Source organism: Garra rufa, chromosome 22 (assembly GCF_049309525.1).
Source record: "Garra rufa chromosome 22, GarRuf1.0, whole genome shotgun sequence".
NCBI lineage: Eukaryota > Metazoa > Chordata > Actinopteri > Cypriniformes > Cyprinidae > Garra > Garra rufa.
Genome location: NC_133382.1, coordinates 21,576,002 through 21,596,632, shown reverse-complemented (window position 1 = coordinate 21,596,632; position 20,631 = coordinate 21,576,002). Strand labels below are relative to the sequence as shown.

Here is a 20,631-nt window from a genome sequence, read left to right as displayed (position 1 = left end):
CCTCGTAGGTACTGCCAGTTTTATGGGCAGGATGAGTTCTGCCGCTATAATATGTTCAATCATCACTTTTTTGATGATGAGGTAAAAAACAACTCTCCTTTGACGTCAAATGTGGTCACTGTGGTACATTCTGATAAGTCACGATACGCTGTTGTACAGGAAGCGGTTGCGTTTTTTCAAGGCTTTCTGCGTGAGGAGGGAGGAGCCAAGGTAGCCATGGTAACAGACCCCCCATTCGGAGGCCTAGTGAAGCCACTCGCCAACAGTTTCTCTCAGATGTCAATCACCTGGAAAGATCTTAATAAAGGTATGAGGAGCAGCATGCATTACTAATTTTTTTCTTTTGCAACAACATATACAATTGAAGTCAAAAGTTTACATACACCTTGCAGAATCTGCAAAATGTTAATTATTTTACCAAAATAGGAGAGATCATACAAAATGCAAGTTATTTTTTTTTAAGATATTTCACATAAAAGACATTTACATATAGTCCACAAGAAAATCTATAAAAATTCTTTCAGTTCCCACTAATTCTTTGGTTTTTCAGCATTTTTGTGTATTTGAACCCTTTCCATCAATGACTATGATTTTGAGATCTTTTCGCACTGAGGGACTCTTGATGCTTCAGGAAATGCAAAGCATTAAGATTAAGATATGTACATTTTTCTTATTTTGTCTAAATATGATTTTTTTTTATTTAGTATTGCCCTTCAGAAGCTACAAAATATACTTGCATGTTTTTCCAGAAGACAAAATAAGTTACATTTACCCTGATCTTCAAATTCTAAAAGTTTTCATCCCCCTGGCTATTAATGCATTGCGTTTTCTTCTGGAGCATCACTGAGCATTTGAACCTTCTGTAATCGTTGCATATGAGTCCCTCAGTTGTTCTCAGTGTGAAAAGATGCATCTCAAAATCATACAGTCATTGTTGGAAAGGGTTCAAATACACAAAAATGTAAAAAAAAAAAAAATAAAAAAAAAAAAGAATTTGTGGGAACTGAAGGACTTTTCTGAACAACAGTGGGCAGTTTAACTGTTCAGGACTCATGAACAACTATCACCAAACAAAAAAACAGCTGTGGCTCATTCAGGTAACAACAATATTAAGAATCAAGTGTATGTAAACTTATGAATGGGGTCATTTTTTATAAATTCAACTATTATTTTCTCTTGTGGACTATATGTAAACGTCTCTTATTTGAAATATCTTATTTAGGTCAGTACTAAATAAAAAATAACATTCATGTTGTATGATCCCTCTTATTTTGGTTAAATAATTAAAATTTTACATATTCTGCAAGATGTATGTAAACTTTTGACTTCAACTGTACTTGTGCAACCACAAACTAAATGCTCAGTTTACCTAAAAATGAAAATTCAGCCATTATTTTTTCCCTCAGTTTGGGTTTATTTCTTCAGTGGAAGATACAAGTAAAATTGTGTTGGTTGATCTCACACAAAGCTATGACTTGGATGACTTTTAGGTTACTTTTATGGTACCTTTTGAAACTTCCCTCAGTTCCCCCTCATTCATTGCTCTTACAAAGAAAGGCGAGACCAGCACAATTTCTTGGAATTTCTCCTTTTATGTTCCATGGAAGAAATAGTCATACAGTCAAATTTCAATTTCAATCAAAAAAAATTCTCATTAACAATCCATTATCATTCTTAAATGTTGTTAATCTTTAGTAAGCGATGCAGCTCAGATGCCAATGATCTGGATTTTCCCGTACTTCTTTGAGTCCCGCATTCTTGAGTGTTTCCCCTCCTTCTCTATGCTGGATTACCAGGTATTATAGAAATACTGTGCTATAAAAATGTTAAAGGAAACCCCGGGTATTAAGACTTGAATGACTTAATAAAACGTAAATGATGTCTCTTACTGAAATATGTAGCTGAAAACCCATGAAAGACTTCTGTGATGTGCAAGGGCTGCTACTGGCGCTACCTGTTGCTATTTTTATGGCAACAAAACTTTAAAAAAAAAATTCAATACTGATACAATGCCACATTGTGCAGCTTTTGGTTGTAATTTTTAGTCGAAGGGCAACAGAAGTGATGTAAGTCTTTACTTCCTTTCCGAGCAAAGAATTAGAATATGCCTGTGGACGAATAAAACTTCCAAAAGACCCACATCTTTGTTTTTTCCACTTTAGCCCTGATGTCTTTGAGGCTTTTAATAGACCACAGCTACTAGAAGAGCTTACAAACGGCAGAGACAAGAAACGCTAGATGCCATCCTGGAAGGATGTAAACAAGCTGACGCTTTTCATGACACCGCAGCCACTGAAGGAGTTTCTCTGCAGGCGTTTAGACTCCTTGTGGGGAATGGACTTACCCAATGCCACCTGTAAGCTTTTTCAGTAGCTGTGGTCATCGTATCAGTATTTTATTTTCAGAGTTGTGTTGCTATGAAAATAGCAACAGGTAGCGCCAGTAGCTCACAGAGTGCAACAATTTCACGTCATAATGGCACCCCCATAGTCCAAAATATGTATAAAACGACAAGGATTTCTTTAAATAAGTAAATCTTTTATGGGTTTTCTACTACATACTTAAGTAAAAGACATCATTTGCATTATATTAAGCCATACATGTCATAATACCCAGGGTTTTCTTTAATAAATGTAAAAAATGTACAGAGTGTAGTAGTCCATTGTTATTCTTCATTCTCAGGTTGATTATGATAACCATCCTCTATATAAACACGGAAAGACAGGCCGTAAGCAGTCACCGGTTCGACTTTTCACTAATCTGAGCCCCAAAGATATCATTCTACCAGAGGATGAAGGTTACAGGTGCACAAAAATCACATAATACATAATGCAAGTCTAAAAATGCATAATTTTTAAAACAGTAACTAAATGAGCTAAGACTATCAAAATAGACCTTTTTTTGTACATTTTGATTGTATTGAGAGTTAAAGGATTAGTTCACTACCAGAACAAAAATTTACCGTTAATTTACTTACCCCCATGTCATCCAAGATGTTCATGTCGTTCTTTTATCAGTCATAAAGAAATAATGTTTCTTGAGGAAAACATTTCAGGGATGTTCTCCATATAGTGGACTTCTATGGTGCCCACGAGTTTGAACTTCCAAAATGCAGTTTAAATGCAGCTTCAAAGGGCTTTAAACGATCCCAGTCGAGGAAGACTGGTCTTATCTAGCGAAACAATCAGTTTTGTTTTTTTAGTATTACAATTTCTATACTTTTTAACCTCTAACACTCATCTTGTCTTGCTCTGCCTGAACTCTCCAGTTTAAGACAGTTTGGGTATGTCAAAAAACTCGGTACTTCTGCAGTGATGTAGGATGATTTTAAGAATGATTTTTGAAGTTGAGGATAATAAGAAGAGTTTTTTGGCATACCCTAACTAAAAGAAACAGAGTTCAGGGCACAGCAAGACAAGATGAGTGTTTGAGGTTTATAAAAGTATATAAATTGTAATTAAAAATATATATATATATATATATATATTGCTAGATAAGACCCTTCTTCCTCGGCTGGGATGGTTTGAAGCTGCATTTAAACTGCATTTTTGAAGTTCAAACTCAGGGCACCATAGAAGTCCACTATACGGAGAAAATTCCTAAAATGTTTTCCTCAAAAATAAAACAATTTCTTTACGACTGAAAAAAGAAAGACATGAACATCTTGAATGACAAGGGGGTAAGTAAATTACCTGTAAACGTTTGTTCTGGAAGTGAACTAATGCTTTAAACATGCTCTTAATTGTTTAATTTTGGAATGTAATTTGTTATAAATGCTGGTAACTGTTTTGAGGTGGTTTAATATTTACCACTAATATTTTTCAATCCTTCTCAGATTTTGCAGTGTTTGTGAGAGGTATGTGTCAGCAGGAAACAAACACTGTCCAAAGTGTGACAAGTGCCCATCAAAGGTAAATGCTGATGTCTCAGTTAGTGTATGGAATAGGAGTAGATTAAAGGGATAGCTCACCAAAAAATGAGAATTCTGTCATTAATTACTCACCCTCATGTCGTTCCAAACCCGTAAGACCTTCGTGCATCTTCAGAACACAAATTAAGGTATTTTTGATGAAATTCAAGAGCTTTCTGACCCTGCATAAACAGCAACTGAATGCAACCGACATGTACAAGGCCCAGAAAGGTAGTAAGGACATTATTAAAATAATCCATGTGACACAGAAGTTGTTGAATAAAGTTATTGTTTTCTTTGCACAAAAAAGGATTCTCATAGCTTCATAACATTATGGTTGAACCACTGATGTCACATGGACTATTTTATCAATGCCCTTACTACTTTTCTGGCCCTCGTTGCGGTCTATGCAAGGTCAGAAAGCTCACAGATTTCATCAAAAACATTTGTCAAGATGAACGAAGGTCTTACGGGTTTGGGTGTCAATCATTTATAACAGAATGTATATCTTTGGGCAAACTAACCCTTTAACTGACATTTCCTTATTTATGTCACAGGATGGGCGAGAATGGAAGCACTGTGACAAATGTGGGCGGTGTGTGAAGCCTTGTAAGTAAATTTGAATTCATTTAAACTGATGTTTCCTAATGTGATTACATGTTGCTCTCTTACCACTTTCTTTCTGCTCTTATTCTCTTTCCAGCGTGGCGTCATTGTTCCTCATGTGGTCACTGTGCTCTCCCTGATCACCCTTGTGGTCGGAGCCAAACTGGCTGTTTCAACTGTGGCAGCCACAAACACAAACTTAGAGCCTGTCCTAAGAAACACAATAAAGGGTGAGTACAAACCAGGGTTATTGGTAATCAGTCATTAATTACTTACCCTAATGTTGTTCCAAACCTGTAAGACATTCATTCATCTTCTGAACACAAATTAAAATATTTTTGATGTAATCCAAGAGCTTTACGTTTAAGTAACATCAATGGTTCAACCTTAATTTTATGATCTACTTTGAACAGGTTTCGACATGAATTACACTTAATATGATGATTTCTGCACTAATGCAAACTGTTTTTTTAAGTTTATGTAATATTAATTGTAATTCTCCTACATGTTTTACCAGCAGAATGATTGTGCCAGGTGGCCGTGGCACTCCAGGCCTGTTGAAACACATTGCTGGCAAGTCCAAAACTAAGAACAAGAAGAAAAAAACAGCTACATGATCTCGCTTACAGGGCAGTGCAGGAACGATGGCTTTGTGGCTGCTGAAAATTGCATCATAATCACCACCAGTAAGATCACAAAGTGTGAAACAACTAACTGGTGTTAAACTTACATCTATACAAGAAGGTCGTTGTGTATGTACAGCCAGAGTTCTTTTTGCATCCTGTTTTTTCACAAGCTTGTCCTACACTACAACTTTGTCTGTACATTGGACACAAACCTCATTCACAGTCTGGGGTAACATTTCAAAGAAGCTTTGTTCCAGGTTATGTGGCCCAAACAATGACGATCTGTAGAAAAAACCTACTGTATTAGTGGAACTGAATGTCATTTTGCAAAAATGACAAACAGATGTATCGTTAAATAAACAGATGCTGTGGAAAGCATGCCATACTTCATGTTTTTAAAAACAAAGGAACAATTTATTGCCAGTTTTCAAGAACTATTGTGCTTTATCATTTATGTGCTTTAAGACAAACAAAAACACACTTGGCTTGAATTAAAATTTAGTATCAATTGTAGTTGAGAATCTCCAGTGATTTTAGATTCAACCAAAGTCAATTGATGCTCAGCATCTAGTGTACATTTTAAGCTTAGTGTTAATAAAAAAGAAACTCCAACACTGTCTTCAAGCCTGTTTCATCAGTGCAGATTTAAATAAATCACCTGACACATTTGTTAATGCTTTACAATGCCAGAAATTCAAGTTATTAAAATAGATTTTTAAAACCAAGTGTTAAACAACCGCGCAAAACCTAAGCCTCATAATCCACGATGCTTCATTACCCATTGAGCTACCAAACATTTATAATACTGCGGTTCAAGTGGTTCTCTTTAGAGTCTGCTACTGTTAGCTTTTATATGGTGTCAATCCATGTCATGCTGCTCCAATAGTGGTTAAATTCACAGTTTAGGTAAAAAGGGAAATAGTAGTTCAACAAACAGAAGAAATTAGATATTTACAACAGCTTAAGCCACTTCAGAATCATTATGCTAGAAAACCTCCACAATTGTCCATATGATAACATTTACAGTGTTTTCCATCTCTTAGTCAGGCCCATTTCTCTAAACTGTTGTTTAGTAGTTGGTGAAGGCACCTGTCAGTCATCATTCTTCTATCCTTCCATGTCGTACGGAGAAGGCGACGAGTCGTTTGTACATAGCACTGAGGAGAACGACTGCAGCTAGTACTATGCCGCATATGACACTGAAGGCCCATCGGGGTCCCAGGAGGGTGTAGACGTGAGAGACAAACACAGGCCCTAGGGTCCGCGCACCACTTCCTGATGCTGTCAGCCAGCCCATGTAAACCCCCTGAGTTCACACACACACACACACACACACACACACACACAATTGGGGAAGAGAATAAATAGCATTAGCTTTATCGTCATTGTGTGATTTCTATTTGAGATTTGATATTTTCAAAGCTTTTTACCTGTGGTTTGGGGCCTAGTATCTTTGAGTATAAAGTGTAAGACATTACGTTGCACGTCGGGTAGCCCACTCCGATCAGGATGTCAGAGGTAATGTACTGTGCAAGATGAATCACAGGGGTAAACAAGCACCAGGTCTGTTCAGACGGGCATCCGGTGGGCTCCAGAGAAGTGTTTGAGGATGGGGTGGGTGCCAGTTGTAATGCTGGCATAGTGTTATTCTGAATGTCTGTTTATAGGGATAATATTTGTTCAATATACACACATTTATACACATCTGTACATTAGCATGTAAAAGTGTGGGGTTGGTTTTTCATCTAATCAAAAATACAGTAATACTTTTACCATTTAAAATAACCATTTTCTATTTAAATATGTGAGATAGCAAAGCTGAATTACTTCAGGCTTCAGTAGCTGCGTTTCCATTACCCTTCAAACTGCACGAATTGAAACACGTCAATTGCACAAAAAAATTGATATATAGCTACAATGTTTTTACACTCGCATGAGTTGGTTTTTCAGGCAATTTGAAAAATAAATATTTAGCAAAACTGCAATGGAAACAGCTTTTCCGCATTTACAGCTCACTTGGCGTGCTTAAAAGTAACATGATCATTCTTTAAAGGGGTCATCGGATGCCCATTTTCCACAAGTTCATATGAATCTTTAGGGTCTTAATAAAAAAACTCTGTAATATACTTTGGTTAAAATTCTCGGTAACACTTTCTATGAAGCCCCTATTTATAACACATTATAAGGGTATTTCTAAGGCATTATAATAAATGCATAATGCATTATAAGAAACCTTATAATATGTTATACCATCTCATGAATAATCATAACAACAATTGTAATACATTATAATACTTGAGTATTTGAGGTTATAACTTTTAAGATTATGATAATTTATAACACACAATGAACGGCATATTAAATCTTTTTAATTTATAATGGAATATATCATATTACATTTATTTTTTACATTATATTACGTTTTATTTTGATGGTCCCGTAAGTCTATTGACTATAAGCTTAAACTTTCTAACTACATGTCAACTAACACTCCTTAGAGTATTAGTAGACTTAGGTTATGGTTGGGCTAGATAGAATGTTCATGTACTTGCAGAGTTACCTATAATATAACATAATAGTTTGTCTTTTGGGGAAACATCGAAATTTAGTGTTAGCATATATTCAGCATAATAATAATTACTGCTAGTTGACTTATCAAAAATAAGAGTTACTTATCAAAAGCTGTCTGAAGGGTACCATCAAAATCATCAAACTGTTCATATTACACATTTCTAAACTGATACCTGATCTTAGGGTTCTTTGGGAATATTATTATAATTAATTATAAGTGGTCTTTGTATGCTTTAAGTAAAGTGACATGAGAAACATGGCAAGATATGAGACTTATAATATGTTATAACTATGAGGAGGTAATCATTCTCTTAAAAGCTATAACCACAAAAAAGTACAAACTATAATACATTAAAACTGTTCTTATGAATACTCATGAGATGATATAACATATTATAATATTTTTTATAATGCATTATGCATTCATTATAATGCCTTAAGAATACCATTATAATGTATTATAAATACGGGCTTCATAGAAAGTGTTACCAAATTCTCAATACTAGTGTAAAAAAAACACCCCTTTACCTTGTCAAAATCAGCTCTGCAAAATATCAGCTCATTTTATTGCATGGCCCCTTTAAATGCAAATGAGCCCCGCCCCTCTCTGATGTGGGATTAAGAGGTGTAATGTTTACTTTAGCTGCGTTTATCGGCGAAACTTGCCAACAAGCACATTATTAAGAAAGGCCGTTTGCAAAGATGCATAAAAAACCCTTAAACTCACTTCTGCTGTGGGTGAAGCCGCATCACGGATGATTCACACGAACATAGACGCATATGTAGATCGGGATCGGCGCTTTCCTTTTAAAACCGAAAGTAACATTAATCCTCTGCGTCTTCAGCAGCTCAGGTGTCGGGAGAAAATGACTACTGCTTTGTTCATTATTACATCCAACAACAGAACACCTTAATCGTCGACACAATGGCGATCGTATTCGGACTGTTTTAGCTCGGTGAGGGCGGGTCTAAGGTAAGACGCTCATGTCAATCAACTGTGTGCCGTCACAATGACAAGAAGCTGAGAATGACCTGGTTTTAAAAAGGGGATATTACATTTAAAGATTAAAAAATACCACTGGGTGGATTTTTATCATTTGTGTACACAAACTACCAACACACATTAATGTTCAAACAACATGGAAAAGTTAGTTTTGCATCCGATGACCCCTTTAAATAAGGGGCTTTCCTTGCTATTAAAAGCTTGGATCCAGGCTGATTTAGTGCTCAAGAAACCATTGTATCAGTAGCTGTGTTTTCATTACCCTTTACATTGCGCAAACTGAAATTGCGAATTGAAAATACGCCTAATGGAAACACATGAGGTGGTTGTTCAGGCATTTCGAAAAAGGAATATTTTGCAAAACAGCAATGAAAACATTCATTCATTTACAGGTCACAATCGAATAAATATAGCCAAAATCCCACAAAAATCTGTTGGCATGACTTATCGCGAGAGAAAAAAATTACTTTTCAGTCATAGAACATCGGTTAATGGAAACAGTCATTTCGCAATACTTTTTAATCCACCTTTATAAAATAGCGCCAAAGTTTTGCGCAAATCTATAATGGAAACGCAGCTACTGTTGAAAACAGTTGTGTTGGTTGATATTTTTGCAGAAACCCAGCATAAATATAAAAACATTGAGTATTTATTAAAATGGAAATCTTGGTTACACTTTACTTTTTTTTTTTTTTTTAAACACTTTAATTTTATACACTTTATTAACAAGGACACTATAAAATAAAGTGTTACTTTACTGTCACTTCTGACCCAAAAACGAAAATTCTGTCATTGTTTACTGTAAGACCTTTGTTTATCTTTGGAACACAAATTAAGAGATTTTTTGTGAATCCGAGAGCTTTTTGACACAACCTGTATTGTTAAAAAAACGCTATATAAATAAAGGTGACTTTTTGACCCTGCATAGACAGCAACGCAACTACAACATTCAAGGCCCAGAAAAGCAGTAAGGACATCATTAAAATATATCCTTGTGAATGTGAGTCGAATACTGATACGGAAAAGAAGAAATTGTTGAATAAAGTGGTTAATTTTGTTTTCTTTGCACACAAAACTAATTCTCGTAGCTTCATAACATCACAGTTGAACCACTGATGTCACATGGACTATTTTAATGACCTGGCACAATCATTCTGCTGGTAAAATGTGTAAGAGGATTACAATTAATATTAAATACAATAGACTTGAAAAACTAGTTTGTATGAGTGCAGAAATCGTCATATTAAGTGTTATTCATGTAGAAACTGGTTACCATATTCAAAGAAGCTTCATAACATTATGGTTAAACCTCTGATGTCACATGAACTATTTTAATGATGCCCTTACTGCCTTTCTGGGCCTTGAACGTGTCAGTTGCGTTGCTGTCTATGCAGGGTCAGAAAGCTCTTGGATTTCATGAAATGAAATATCTTAATTTGTGTTCAGAAGATGAGTAAAGACAATTTTCATTTTTAATAAAAAGGTTTTTTTTTCAACAGTAGTTTATATTGCTATATATATATTTTTAATAATAAAATAATTTGGAAACAAGCTTTGCTGAGTTAATCGGATACCTTACCTGTCCACTGTATTTTAGGAAATTGATTTCCCCATGGCAACAAGATAAAGAAACCTGCAAATATGAGAATCAAGCCTCCAAGGAGCAGTGGCCGATCTCCTACCCTGAAAAAAACAACCAAAATAGAACTGATTTGATCTAAGATCTGATTACTCAGCCTGTTAGAGCAATGAGGAAGTCATGTGTTTAAAAACCTCTGACATCCATCGTATATGTGTTGGGTGAAGCAGAAAAAAAATGCAACTGATGCAAAGTTTTCCTAAGATGACCTGGTTTTATGGCTAGAGTCACAATGAGAAGTACTGAAGTAAAAAAAAAAGCAGGTCTAAATGTTCAAGGTTCTTTAAAATGTTTAAAACAGATGAGATTATGCAACTGAGAAACAGCTATTCTTGTCAGAAAAAAAAACTGTCCTACTTTATATAAAGTGGCCTTAACTGCATGTATGTATTTACATAGGGGATGTGTCAAGTGTAACTATAAATTTAATTACAGAAATAATTACATGCAGGAATTTTTAAAATGCAAGTACAGTACCAGTCAAAAGTTTTTGAACAGTAAGATTTTTAATGTTTTTTTTAAAGTCATGTCTGCTCACCAAGCCTGCATTTATTTGATCCAAAGTACAGCAAAAACAGTACAAATTTGAAATATTTCCACTATTTAATATAACTGTTTTCTATTTGAATATATTTTAAAATCTAATTTATTCCTGTGATTTCAAAGCTGAATTTTTAGCATCATTACTCCAGTCACATGATCCTTCAGAAATCTTTCAAATATTCTGATTTGCTGCTCAAAACTCATTTATTATTATTAGTATGTTGAAAACAGCTGAGTAGAATTTTTTCAGGTTTCATTGATGAATAGAAAGTTCAGAAGAATTATGTATGTCTTTTGTAACATTATAAATGTCTTTATCATCACTTTTGATCAATTTAAAGCATTCTTGCTAAATAAAAGTATTAATTTCTATCATTTCTTTCCCCCAAAAAATATGGGTATATATACTGACTCCAAGCTTTTGAATATAGTGTATAATGTTACAAAAGCTTTTTATTACAGATAAATGCTTCCAAAAAGATCTTTGGCTCTTTCTATTCATCAAAAAATCTCAATGTACTCAACTGCTTTAAATATTGATAATAATAATAAAAAAATAAATGTTTCTCGAACAGCAAATCAGCATATTAGAATAATTTCTGAAAGATCGTGACACACTGAAGACTGAAGTAATGATGCTGAAAATTTAGCTTTGATCACAGGAATAAATTACATTTTAATATATTTTTAAATAGAAAACTGTTATTTTAAATAGTAAAAATATTTCACAATTTTACTGTTTTTGCTGTAATTTTTTGGTTCAAATAAATGCCGCCTCTTTAAGCAAAAAAGACTTCTTAAAAAAAATTAAAAATCTTACTGTTCAAAAACATGTACACAATAAGTGAATTGTACCAAATGATTAATTTAAACATAAGTACATAGTAGTTAAGGCCACCTAATGTAAAGTGGGACCAACAAATCTAAATAAAATTACAAATCTTACAAAACCATTTTTTTTATTTACCTTGCTGAGACCACTTTTACCACCAGGAAGACGAGGATGGACTCAAAGCCAATGGCGGCCAATATGATACCGTTGTACAAAACGGCTTCTTTTCTTGTCCAAGAAAACATGTCCATTGATAGAGGAGTAGATATACTGTATAAGGAAAAAAATGATCATAAATATAATCTGATTATATAAACTATCAAAAATTAGTCTAGATTAAAGTGTCACCACTTACGTTTCAAACACAGCAAAAATAAAGAGAATAACGAAGAAAAGGACATTAGATGTGAACACTGCGATCTGGTCAATATCACCTGCCACCTCAGGAGCCACATCCACTCGCTCTAAAAACAAAAAGACAAAGCACTGTGTAAAATAATCTGAATTATTACATGAATTATTATAAAAGAGTACACTGCTACAGTATTTAAAACAGAAATATCTTAACCTTCTTGGGTGTAGTTAATTGCGTGGATATGCTGTCCATGGTCATCCACACAGTGCTCCCTAAATAATGTAAAACATTTTTAATTCTATGCATTGATTTATTCAAGTACAGTCAAATAATGTAAGCTTTAGGTCAGACCTGAAATAAAACACTGTTGTTTGGGTCCTAAATGCTATAAAATACTGAGGTTACATTACCTCAAAACTAATATAACCAGCAGAATGTTAATGATCCCGAAGCAGGCTGCCAACAGCGCTGGAGCAGTGTACATATTAACCTGAAGCTGGATGACATTCACAGTGACGCCAGTTTCTCCAATGAATGACAAAGCAGCCTGCAGGGCTGAGAAATGAACACAATCAACATCTTCTAGGGTTAATGATAGCTATTAAATGATAAAAGAAGACTATCAAACTAGGTTTGGAACAATTACTGTTCTTACAGACCAGGTTCACTTTAAATGTGCCAGGATTGCCTTTATACAAACCTGGGCCAAGTATGAAGCCAAGAGCCTGACAGGCGCTCATGTTAGCCATTGCACTGGTTCTCTCCTTCAAGGAAGTGGCACCAGCCACATAAGACCTCACAACTGCTACATTACCTACAGGACAGGGTAAAAAACTGTAACAATGCAAATAAAGTACTTTACTTTGTGGTTGATAATAGCTGCTAAAATAATCATTAAATGAATAAATAAAATAGTTTTTAAATCATTGGATTGCTAATCATAGTAGTATTTACACTACCAGTCAAACGTTTTTTTTTTTAAAGAAGTGCATTTATTTGATCCCAAGTACAGCAAATACAGTCAAACTTTGAAATATTTTTACTATTTAAAACATCGTTTCTATTTGAATACTTTTTAAAATCAAATTTTTTCTGATTTCAAAGCTGAATTTTTTGCATCATTACTCCAGTCACATGATCCTTCAGAAATCCTTCTAATATTCTGATTTGCTGCTCAAAAAACATTCATTTTTTTCTTTGATGAATAGAAACTTCAGAAGAACAGCATTTATCTGAAATTGAAATCTTTTGTAACATTATAAATGTCTTTATCATCATCCTTGCTAAATGAAAGTAACTGTTTTAAATATTGATAATAATAAAAATAAGTTTTTTAAACAGCAAATCAGCATATTAGAATGATTTCTGAAGGATCATGTGACACTGTAATCACTGGAATAAATTAATTTAAAGTATATTCACATATAAATTCTGCACATTTCTGTTTTTTTATCAAATAAATGCAGCCTTAATGAGCATAATTTCCTTCTTTTTAAATCAGCTGTGATCACAGTAATAAATTACATTTTAAAATATATTCTAATAAAAAGCAGTCATTTTAAATAGTAAAAATATTCCACAATAAAACTGCTTTTGCTGTATTTTGGATCAAATAAATACAGGCTTGGTGAGCAGAAGAAATTCTATTAAAAATCTTACTGTTCAACACATTTGACTGGTAGTGTACTTGTTTAAAGCATGTATCTTTAAAATGTATAAGGTTTGGAGTCGTCATTTTTTTTGAAAGAAGTCGCTTATGCTCACCAAGGCTGCAGTTATTTGATCAAGAATACAGCAAAAACAGTAATGTTGTAAAATAGTAATACAATGTAAAATAACTGTTCTATTAAAATATATTTTAAAATCTAATTTATTCCTGTGTTGTCAACGCTGAATTTTCAGAAGCCATTACTTCAGTCTTTAATATCACATGGTCCTTCAGAAATCATTTTAATATGCTGATTTATTTTTCTGGAAACCGTGATACAGGATTCTTCAAAGAATATAAAGCTCAAAAGAACAGCATTTATTTACAATATATATTTTTGTAACAATACGTCTTTACTGTCACTTTTGATCAATTTAATGCATCCTTGCTAAATAAAAGTATTTATTTCTTTCTCTAAAAAAGGATGTGTGTGTAAATGTTTACCTGCACCAATGCCGACAAAGGTACGAGCCAAAAGCATGTGAATTTGGTTGTATGAGTGAGGTAGGTAGACATAGGCGTAGTAGATATTAGCTGAGACATTGATGACTATAGAGCAAACTAGCGGCTCTCGCCGAGGCCTGTGATTGGACCACAATCCAAAGAGGGGTGAGGCCACCATCTGACCCAAACTATATGCAGCAACCACCCATCCCAAGAAACTGGCATCTGCACTTCCATCAATCTAAAAAAGACAAACAGAGCATGATCGATTGACTTACAAGACAGTCACGGACTAACAGAACTTGAAAATTTACTGTGCAACTGTGAAAAAAATTGATGAGTGAACAGTACAGAATATAACATTGCAGTTTTGCACTGCAGTTGGCTGTTTTTCATGCCTTCAGTCAACCATGCAAGCGTGAAAAAAACGTGTGCTCCACTGAACAGAACATAAACTTATTTTTAAAGAAATTTAAAGGGATAGTAAAGGGAAAATTACCCCCATGATTCACTCACCCTCAGGCCATTCTAGGTGTATATGACTTTTTGTTAAAATTTTTTAAAATGTCCTGGCTCTTCCAAGCTTTATAATGGCTGTGAATGGGTGTTGAGATTTTGAAGTCCAATAAAGGGCATCCATCCATTATAAAAAGTACTCCACACGGCTCCAAAGGGTTAATAAAGGCCTTCTGATGCAAATTGATGTGTTTAAGAAAAATATCCTATTTAAAACTTTATAAACTATAATCTCTAGCTTCTGTTAATTGACGAACACGCATTTATGAGAGTGGCATTCCAGCGGGTAACATAGGACGCAGGTGAACGAGGAAGCACAGTGGAGACAGCAAAACAAAACACTGGTCACAAATTAGAAGTACAAAATGAGGATTTGTAAAGAAAAATGTTAGAGGATTTCAATATAAGCCAAGAGGAGACTGGTTTTCCTTCAATGTAAACAAAACTTGGTTTTCGTGGGACTAACATATTCTCACCGGAGCTTGATATGGAGTTTTAGTATGGATTTTTTTTTTTTTTTTTTACAAAAAAGCATTTGCTTCAGAAAACATTTATTAACCCCCTAGAGCTGTGTGGAGTACTTTTTATGATGGATGGACACTTCTCAACGCCCATTCACTGCCATTATAAAGCTTAGAAGAGTCAGGACATTGTTTAATATAACTCCGATTGTATTCGTCTGAAAGAAAAAAGTCATATACACCTAGGATGGCTTGAGGATGAGTAAACCATGGGGTAATTTTCTTTTTTTTTTATCCCTTTAAATAAAATTTAAAAAAAACATATATATTGTTTAGTGTACTGAATAACTCTCTGAATAACTCTAACTGCACACACTTCTGCATGGTTACACAAAGGACACATTCAAAAACAGATCTCAGTTCCTATATATGTTCAATCACAGAATTTAAACCTCTATGGATTTTAGAGAACATTTTAATTTCTCAGGGGAAATGATTGAATTTAAAAAATCAACAGGTTTCAGTAGAAGCATTTAAGAATCTTGGGCACACTTTCTTAGAAACGAAAGGCACATATAACTACTTCTCTGTTTCACTTCCAGTTTGTAAATTAAGCTTAGTTCACTGAATCACACTTTGCACATAATTTGTAGAACTGCCATACTAAAGAACACTCAAATCTCAACTGTATAAAATACACTTTGTTACTGTAAATCAAACACGTTGCGAGAAACACAAGGCCATGGGTTTGATTACCAACTTATAAAATGCATAGCCCGAATACAAAATGTAACACAGAGTGTGTAAATGCAAATACACTTACTTTCTTCAGATACGGCCATATGGAAGTGATGACAATCGTAAAACCTAAGAAAAAGCATTGCAATCACTAACACATATTACACGCATTTAATATGTACTATATAAACAATGCAACTAACATTCATTTATCTATGAACTAGGAAAATATAATTGTAACTACAACAGATGTACAGGCAAATTCCTTCTTGTTACACCTTTACTGTTTTTTATGACGTTCAAAAGCATAAAATGTTGAATTTAATTGCACAGTTTACAGTTAAACAGCGTGTCCTGACATTGCACAAACATCTTGCAAGTTACAACAGGTTTTCAGCTCTAAAATGAACGGATACATCTATGTTCATTGAACCGACAGTACTATACATCTGCACTACTTATCAATTTATCTGAGTAAAAACATGTTTCTTACCAACACTGCTGAGGAACATGGTGAAGTACATAACCCTGATGGACCTCCAGCGGCTTCTGTCAGCATCCCGATGACTTACAGAGGAAAATACAATTTATTAGCATTCATGGATATACAAATAACAATCCTAGCTCTTAATTGTTTACACTTAAGCCTGTTTAAATACAATGATTTCGTGCATCATGCATGTTATTGAGTATTATGGCATAAGCTCATGAAAGATTCATATCTTCACTCTCCCCAGTGAGCCTCAACTTTCACACTGACATAATCTATTTTGTACTTTCCATCATGTTGTGCATTAGTGACAGAAATGCCCTTGTGGCATAACACACAGGCAACATTTGTTAGAGTGTTCGAGCCAAATACTTTGGAGTTCAGACTCCGTCATTACAATGCAATTATCAAAAACTTACCTTGTAATATCGCCTCTGAGAAGCGGAGTGTTTTCGTCAGACTCTACAATTGACATTATTAGTGAGTGAGCAGCTTTCGAATATGAAACGACGACAAGACTGATTTCATTCAGGTCAGCTGTTTACACTGACTTGCTCTTCAAAATCAAGTTAACCGATGGAAAACTGTCTGGACTTGCACAACATATTCGTCGCATTAAGGCCGTTGTATAATATCCCCATTTTAGCTGTTATAAGCACAGTAGTGTTAAGAGTAATTCGTTATTTCAAACGCAGTCTAAAGTCCATAGGTGTTGTCGATTCAGCGTAAACTTGAACTATCTGAGTGTTGTCACACGTGAACAGTGACAAACACAAAACAACCGCAACGACCAGACTTCAAAATAAAAGCCCTTTACCATTTGTTTTCAAATTTTTTATTCATATTTTTGTATTTTTAAATTAGCAACATTAATGGAACGTGTGTGTGTGTGTGTGTGTGTGTGTGTGTGTGTGTGTGTGTGTGTGTGTGTGTGTGTGTGTGTGTGTGTGTGTGTGTGTGTGTGTGTGTGTGTGTGTGTGTGTGTGTGTATTACAAATTAGGCCTACACGACAAATTTGTAGTTAGTAACAATCCATTACATTACAAAATTTAGGTAATGACTGCTTTTTGATTATTTTTAGATTTCTTTTGACCTATCTCATTAACCGCTAAACAGGATAATCTCATATATTGATATAAAAATGCAAAGTTTAAGAAAATATATTTCATTCGTTGTACAGTGCCTTGCAAAAGTATTCATACCCCTTCATTTTTGTCACATTTTGTTTGGTTGCATTGTTAAAACTGCTTTAAATTAGTTTTTCCCCAAATCAATTTACACTCCATACACCATAATAATGACAAAGCAAAAACAGATTTGCAAATTTTACAAATTTATTAATAAATTTATTTATTTAATTAAAAATAAAACACTGAAATAAGTACATTGCATAAGTATTCATACCCTTAACTCAGTACATAGTTGAAGCACCTTTACAGCCTCAAGTCTTTTTGGGTATGATGTGACAAGCTTTGCACATCTGCATTTGGCAATTATCTGCCATTCTTTGCCTCACCTTTTCACCTCTCAAGCTCTGTCAGCTTGGATGGGGGCTGGCAGACATTTTCTAGAGTCCTAGTTGTTCCAGTCGTCTTCCATTATGGATAATAGAGGCTACATGCTTCTGTGAACCTTCAATGCAGCAGATTTTTTTCTGAACTCTTCCCTAGATCATTGTCTTAACGCAAGTCTGTCACTGAGCTCTACAGGCAGTTATCTTGACCTCAGGACTTGGTTTTTGCTCTGATATGCATTTTCAGCTGTTAGACCTTTTCTGAGAGCTGTGTGCCTTTCTAAATCACACTCATTCAAATTAATTTGCCACAGTTTATGCTCCTGAGCTAAATTTCGAGTGTCCCAGAAAAGGGTATGAATACTTATGCAACAGGATCTTTTCAGTTTTTTATTTTTAATAAATTTGCACAAATGTTACAAACCTATTTTTTTGCTTTGTCATTATGGAGTAGGGAGTGTAGATTGATGAGGGGGGAAAAGTAATTTAAAGTAGTTTAACATAAGGCAGCAACATAACAAAATGTGAAAAAAATGAAGGGGTATGAATAATTTCGCAAGGCACTGTAATTAACAACATGAAGTGCATCAAACATTATATTATGTCTAGGTTTGTGAAGGAACTGCATCGGGTTTATACATTTAATGAAAACCTAATAATTAATTAAATCATAAAATGTTAAATTAAAAATAAGCCATTATAAAATCAATGTGATGTGATACTTAATCATTAAAATATTCATTTTAAAATCTCAGGGGTACTTCAAGTAAATATATTAGATGAAATAGTATCAGAAAAAAAGTTTGTGAATTCATTTATTTTAATGTGTTTGAAGGACAAAAGCCTTCCAAAGACATGGAAATACATGGTTAAGTAACACACAGAGTGATAATTCTAATAAACATTCATGTGTTCATCTAGTTGATGCAATATTAAAACACTTTTTAAATCTGAAATGATTTTTGTAAATCAGTGGTCAACTGCTGTGTCGCCAGCTGACTAATTTGTGGTTTTTGTGTGAATGTCTACAAAACTGGAAGACTTTTTGAATGTATAATACTGTAAACAAAAGAGAAATGAAATGGAGGAATTAGGGAGAATTAATAAATTGTGAATAATTTATTGCTATTGTATAAATAATTTGTAATCATGTAATCCATAAAAACTAACTGTGGTCTGATTAAATGTAAAAAGGTTATTTCATTTAATTACAAGTACTTCATTTTTGAAGTCTGATTATTAAATTCAGATTACATGTAGTTACTACCCAGTTCTGTATGTGTATATATGTATACATACAGTGCCTTGCGAAAGTATTCATACCCCTTCATTTTTCACATTTTGTTATGTAGCTGCCTTATCTTAAACTGTTTTAAATTACTTTTTTCCTACATCAGTCTACACTCCACGCACCATAAAAACAAAGCAATAACAGAATTCTCACAACTTCATTAATGTATTAGAATTTTAAAAAACTGAAATAAGTACATTGCATAAGTATTCATACCCTTAACTCAGTACTTAGCTAAAGCACCTTTACAGCCTCAAGTCTTTTTGGGTATGATGCATATCAACATTCAGCAATTATGTGCCATTCCTCTTCTCACCTCTTCACCTCTCAAGCTCTGTCAGCTTGGATGGGGTCTGGCAGACATTTTCAGGTTTCTCCAGAAATTTTGATTGGATTCAAGTCCAGGCTGTGGCTGCTGGGCCACTCAAGGACATTCACAGAGTTGTCTATAAGTCACTCTTGCTGTGTGCTTAGGGTCATTTTCCTGTTGGAAGGTGAACCTTCCGCCCAGTCTGAGGTTCTGAATGCTCGACAATCGGTTTTCATTAAGGCTATTTTGGTGCATTAAGCTTTCCTTCTACTCTGATGAGTTTTTCAGTCTTTGCCACTGAAAAACACCCCCACAGCATGAGGCTACTACCAACACACTTTACTTTTAGGATGGTACTCTGCATGTGATGAGTAGTGTCTGGTTTCCTTCAAACATTATGCTTGGAATTGAGATTCATCAGACCACAGAATCTTGTTTCTCACAGTCTAAGGGTCCTTTAGATGCTTTATTGCAAACACCAAGTGTTGTTTTTGTCTTTATCGAGGTCGAGGACATGATTGAGTTATGCCACACCATCACAAAGCCCAGAGTGTTGCGGTGATGTTTGTCCTTATGTAAGTTTATCCCATCTGCATATATGATCATGAAGCTCAACTAGAGTGACCATCAGGTTCTTAGTCACCACTCTAGCCAAGGATCTTCTCCATCAATTGCTCAGTTTGGCCAGGAGGCCATCTCTAGGAAGAGCCTGATTGTTTCAAACTTCTTCCATTAAGGACAACAGAGACTACATGATTCTGTTAACCTTTAATGCAGCAGATTTTTTTTCTGAACTCGTCCCTAGAAGTGTGGCTTGATGCAATCCTGTCTCTGATCTCTTTACCTCAGGGCTTGGTTTTTGCTCTGATATGCATTTTCAGCTGTTAGATCTTTTATTAAGATGTGTGTGCCTTTCTAAATCTGAAGTGTAGTACATGTACAAGCATTATGAATTCTTCTGAACTAAATTCCAACTGTCCCAGATAGGTGTATGAATACTTATGCAATGGAATCATTTAGGTTTTTAATTTTTAATACATCTGCAAAGATGTTTTTTTGCTTTGCCTTTATAGT

At 34.5% G+C, this 20,631-nt stretch overlaps 2 protein-coding genes across 4 annotated transcripts in view; one reads left to right on the top strand and one right to left on the bottom strand.

Moving 5' to 3' along the window:
- Positions 1-5,618, top strand: part of zcchc4 (zinc finger, CCHC domain containing 4) — a 34,711-nt gene extending 29,093 nt beyond the window's left edge. For 2 of the 3 annotated variants that reach the window (XM_073828075.1, XM_073828073.1), the window contains exons 6-13: positions 9-81; positions 160-307; positions 1,696-1,796; positions 2,683-2,804; positions 3,836-3,911; positions 4,468-4,519; positions 4,614-4,746; positions 5,034-5,618. In XM_073828075.1, coding sequence (XP_073684176.1) covers positions 9-81; positions 160-307; positions 1,696-1,796; positions 2,683-2,804; positions 3,836-3,911; positions 4,468-4,519; positions 4,614-4,746; positions 5,034-5,133 — 805 coding nt within the window. In that variant the 3' untranslated portion in view covers positions 5,134-5,618. The remainder of the gene's footprint in view (positions 1-8; positions 82-159; positions 308-1,695; positions 1,797-2,682; positions 2,805-3,835; positions 3,912-4,467; positions 4,520-4,613; positions 4,747-5,033) is intronic. The other variant, XM_073828074.1, reaches the window with a different exon arrangement.
- A 139-nt stretch (positions 5,619-5,757) lies between these two features.
- mfsd8 (major facilitator superfamily domain containing 8) lies at positions 5,758-17,190 on the bottom strand. Its single transcript, XM_073828072.1, has 12 exons — positions 16,862-17,190; positions 16,446-16,519; positions 16,038-16,081; positions 14,238-14,478; positions 12,786-12,899; positions 12,496-12,640; positions 12,299-12,357; positions 12,086-12,194; positions 11,866-12,000; positions 10,296-10,399; positions 6,573-6,799; positions 5,758-6,448 (listed from the first exon to the last, which is right to left on the bottom strand). The coding sequence occupies exons 1-12, from the start codon at positions 16,915-16,917 to the stop codon at positions 6,242-6,244; spliced, it is 1,515 nt and encodes a 504-aa protein (XP_073684173.1). The 5' UTR covers positions 16,918-17,190; the 3' UTR covers positions 5,758-6,241.
- Between the last annotated feature and the right edge of the window lie 3,441 nt (positions 17,191-20,631).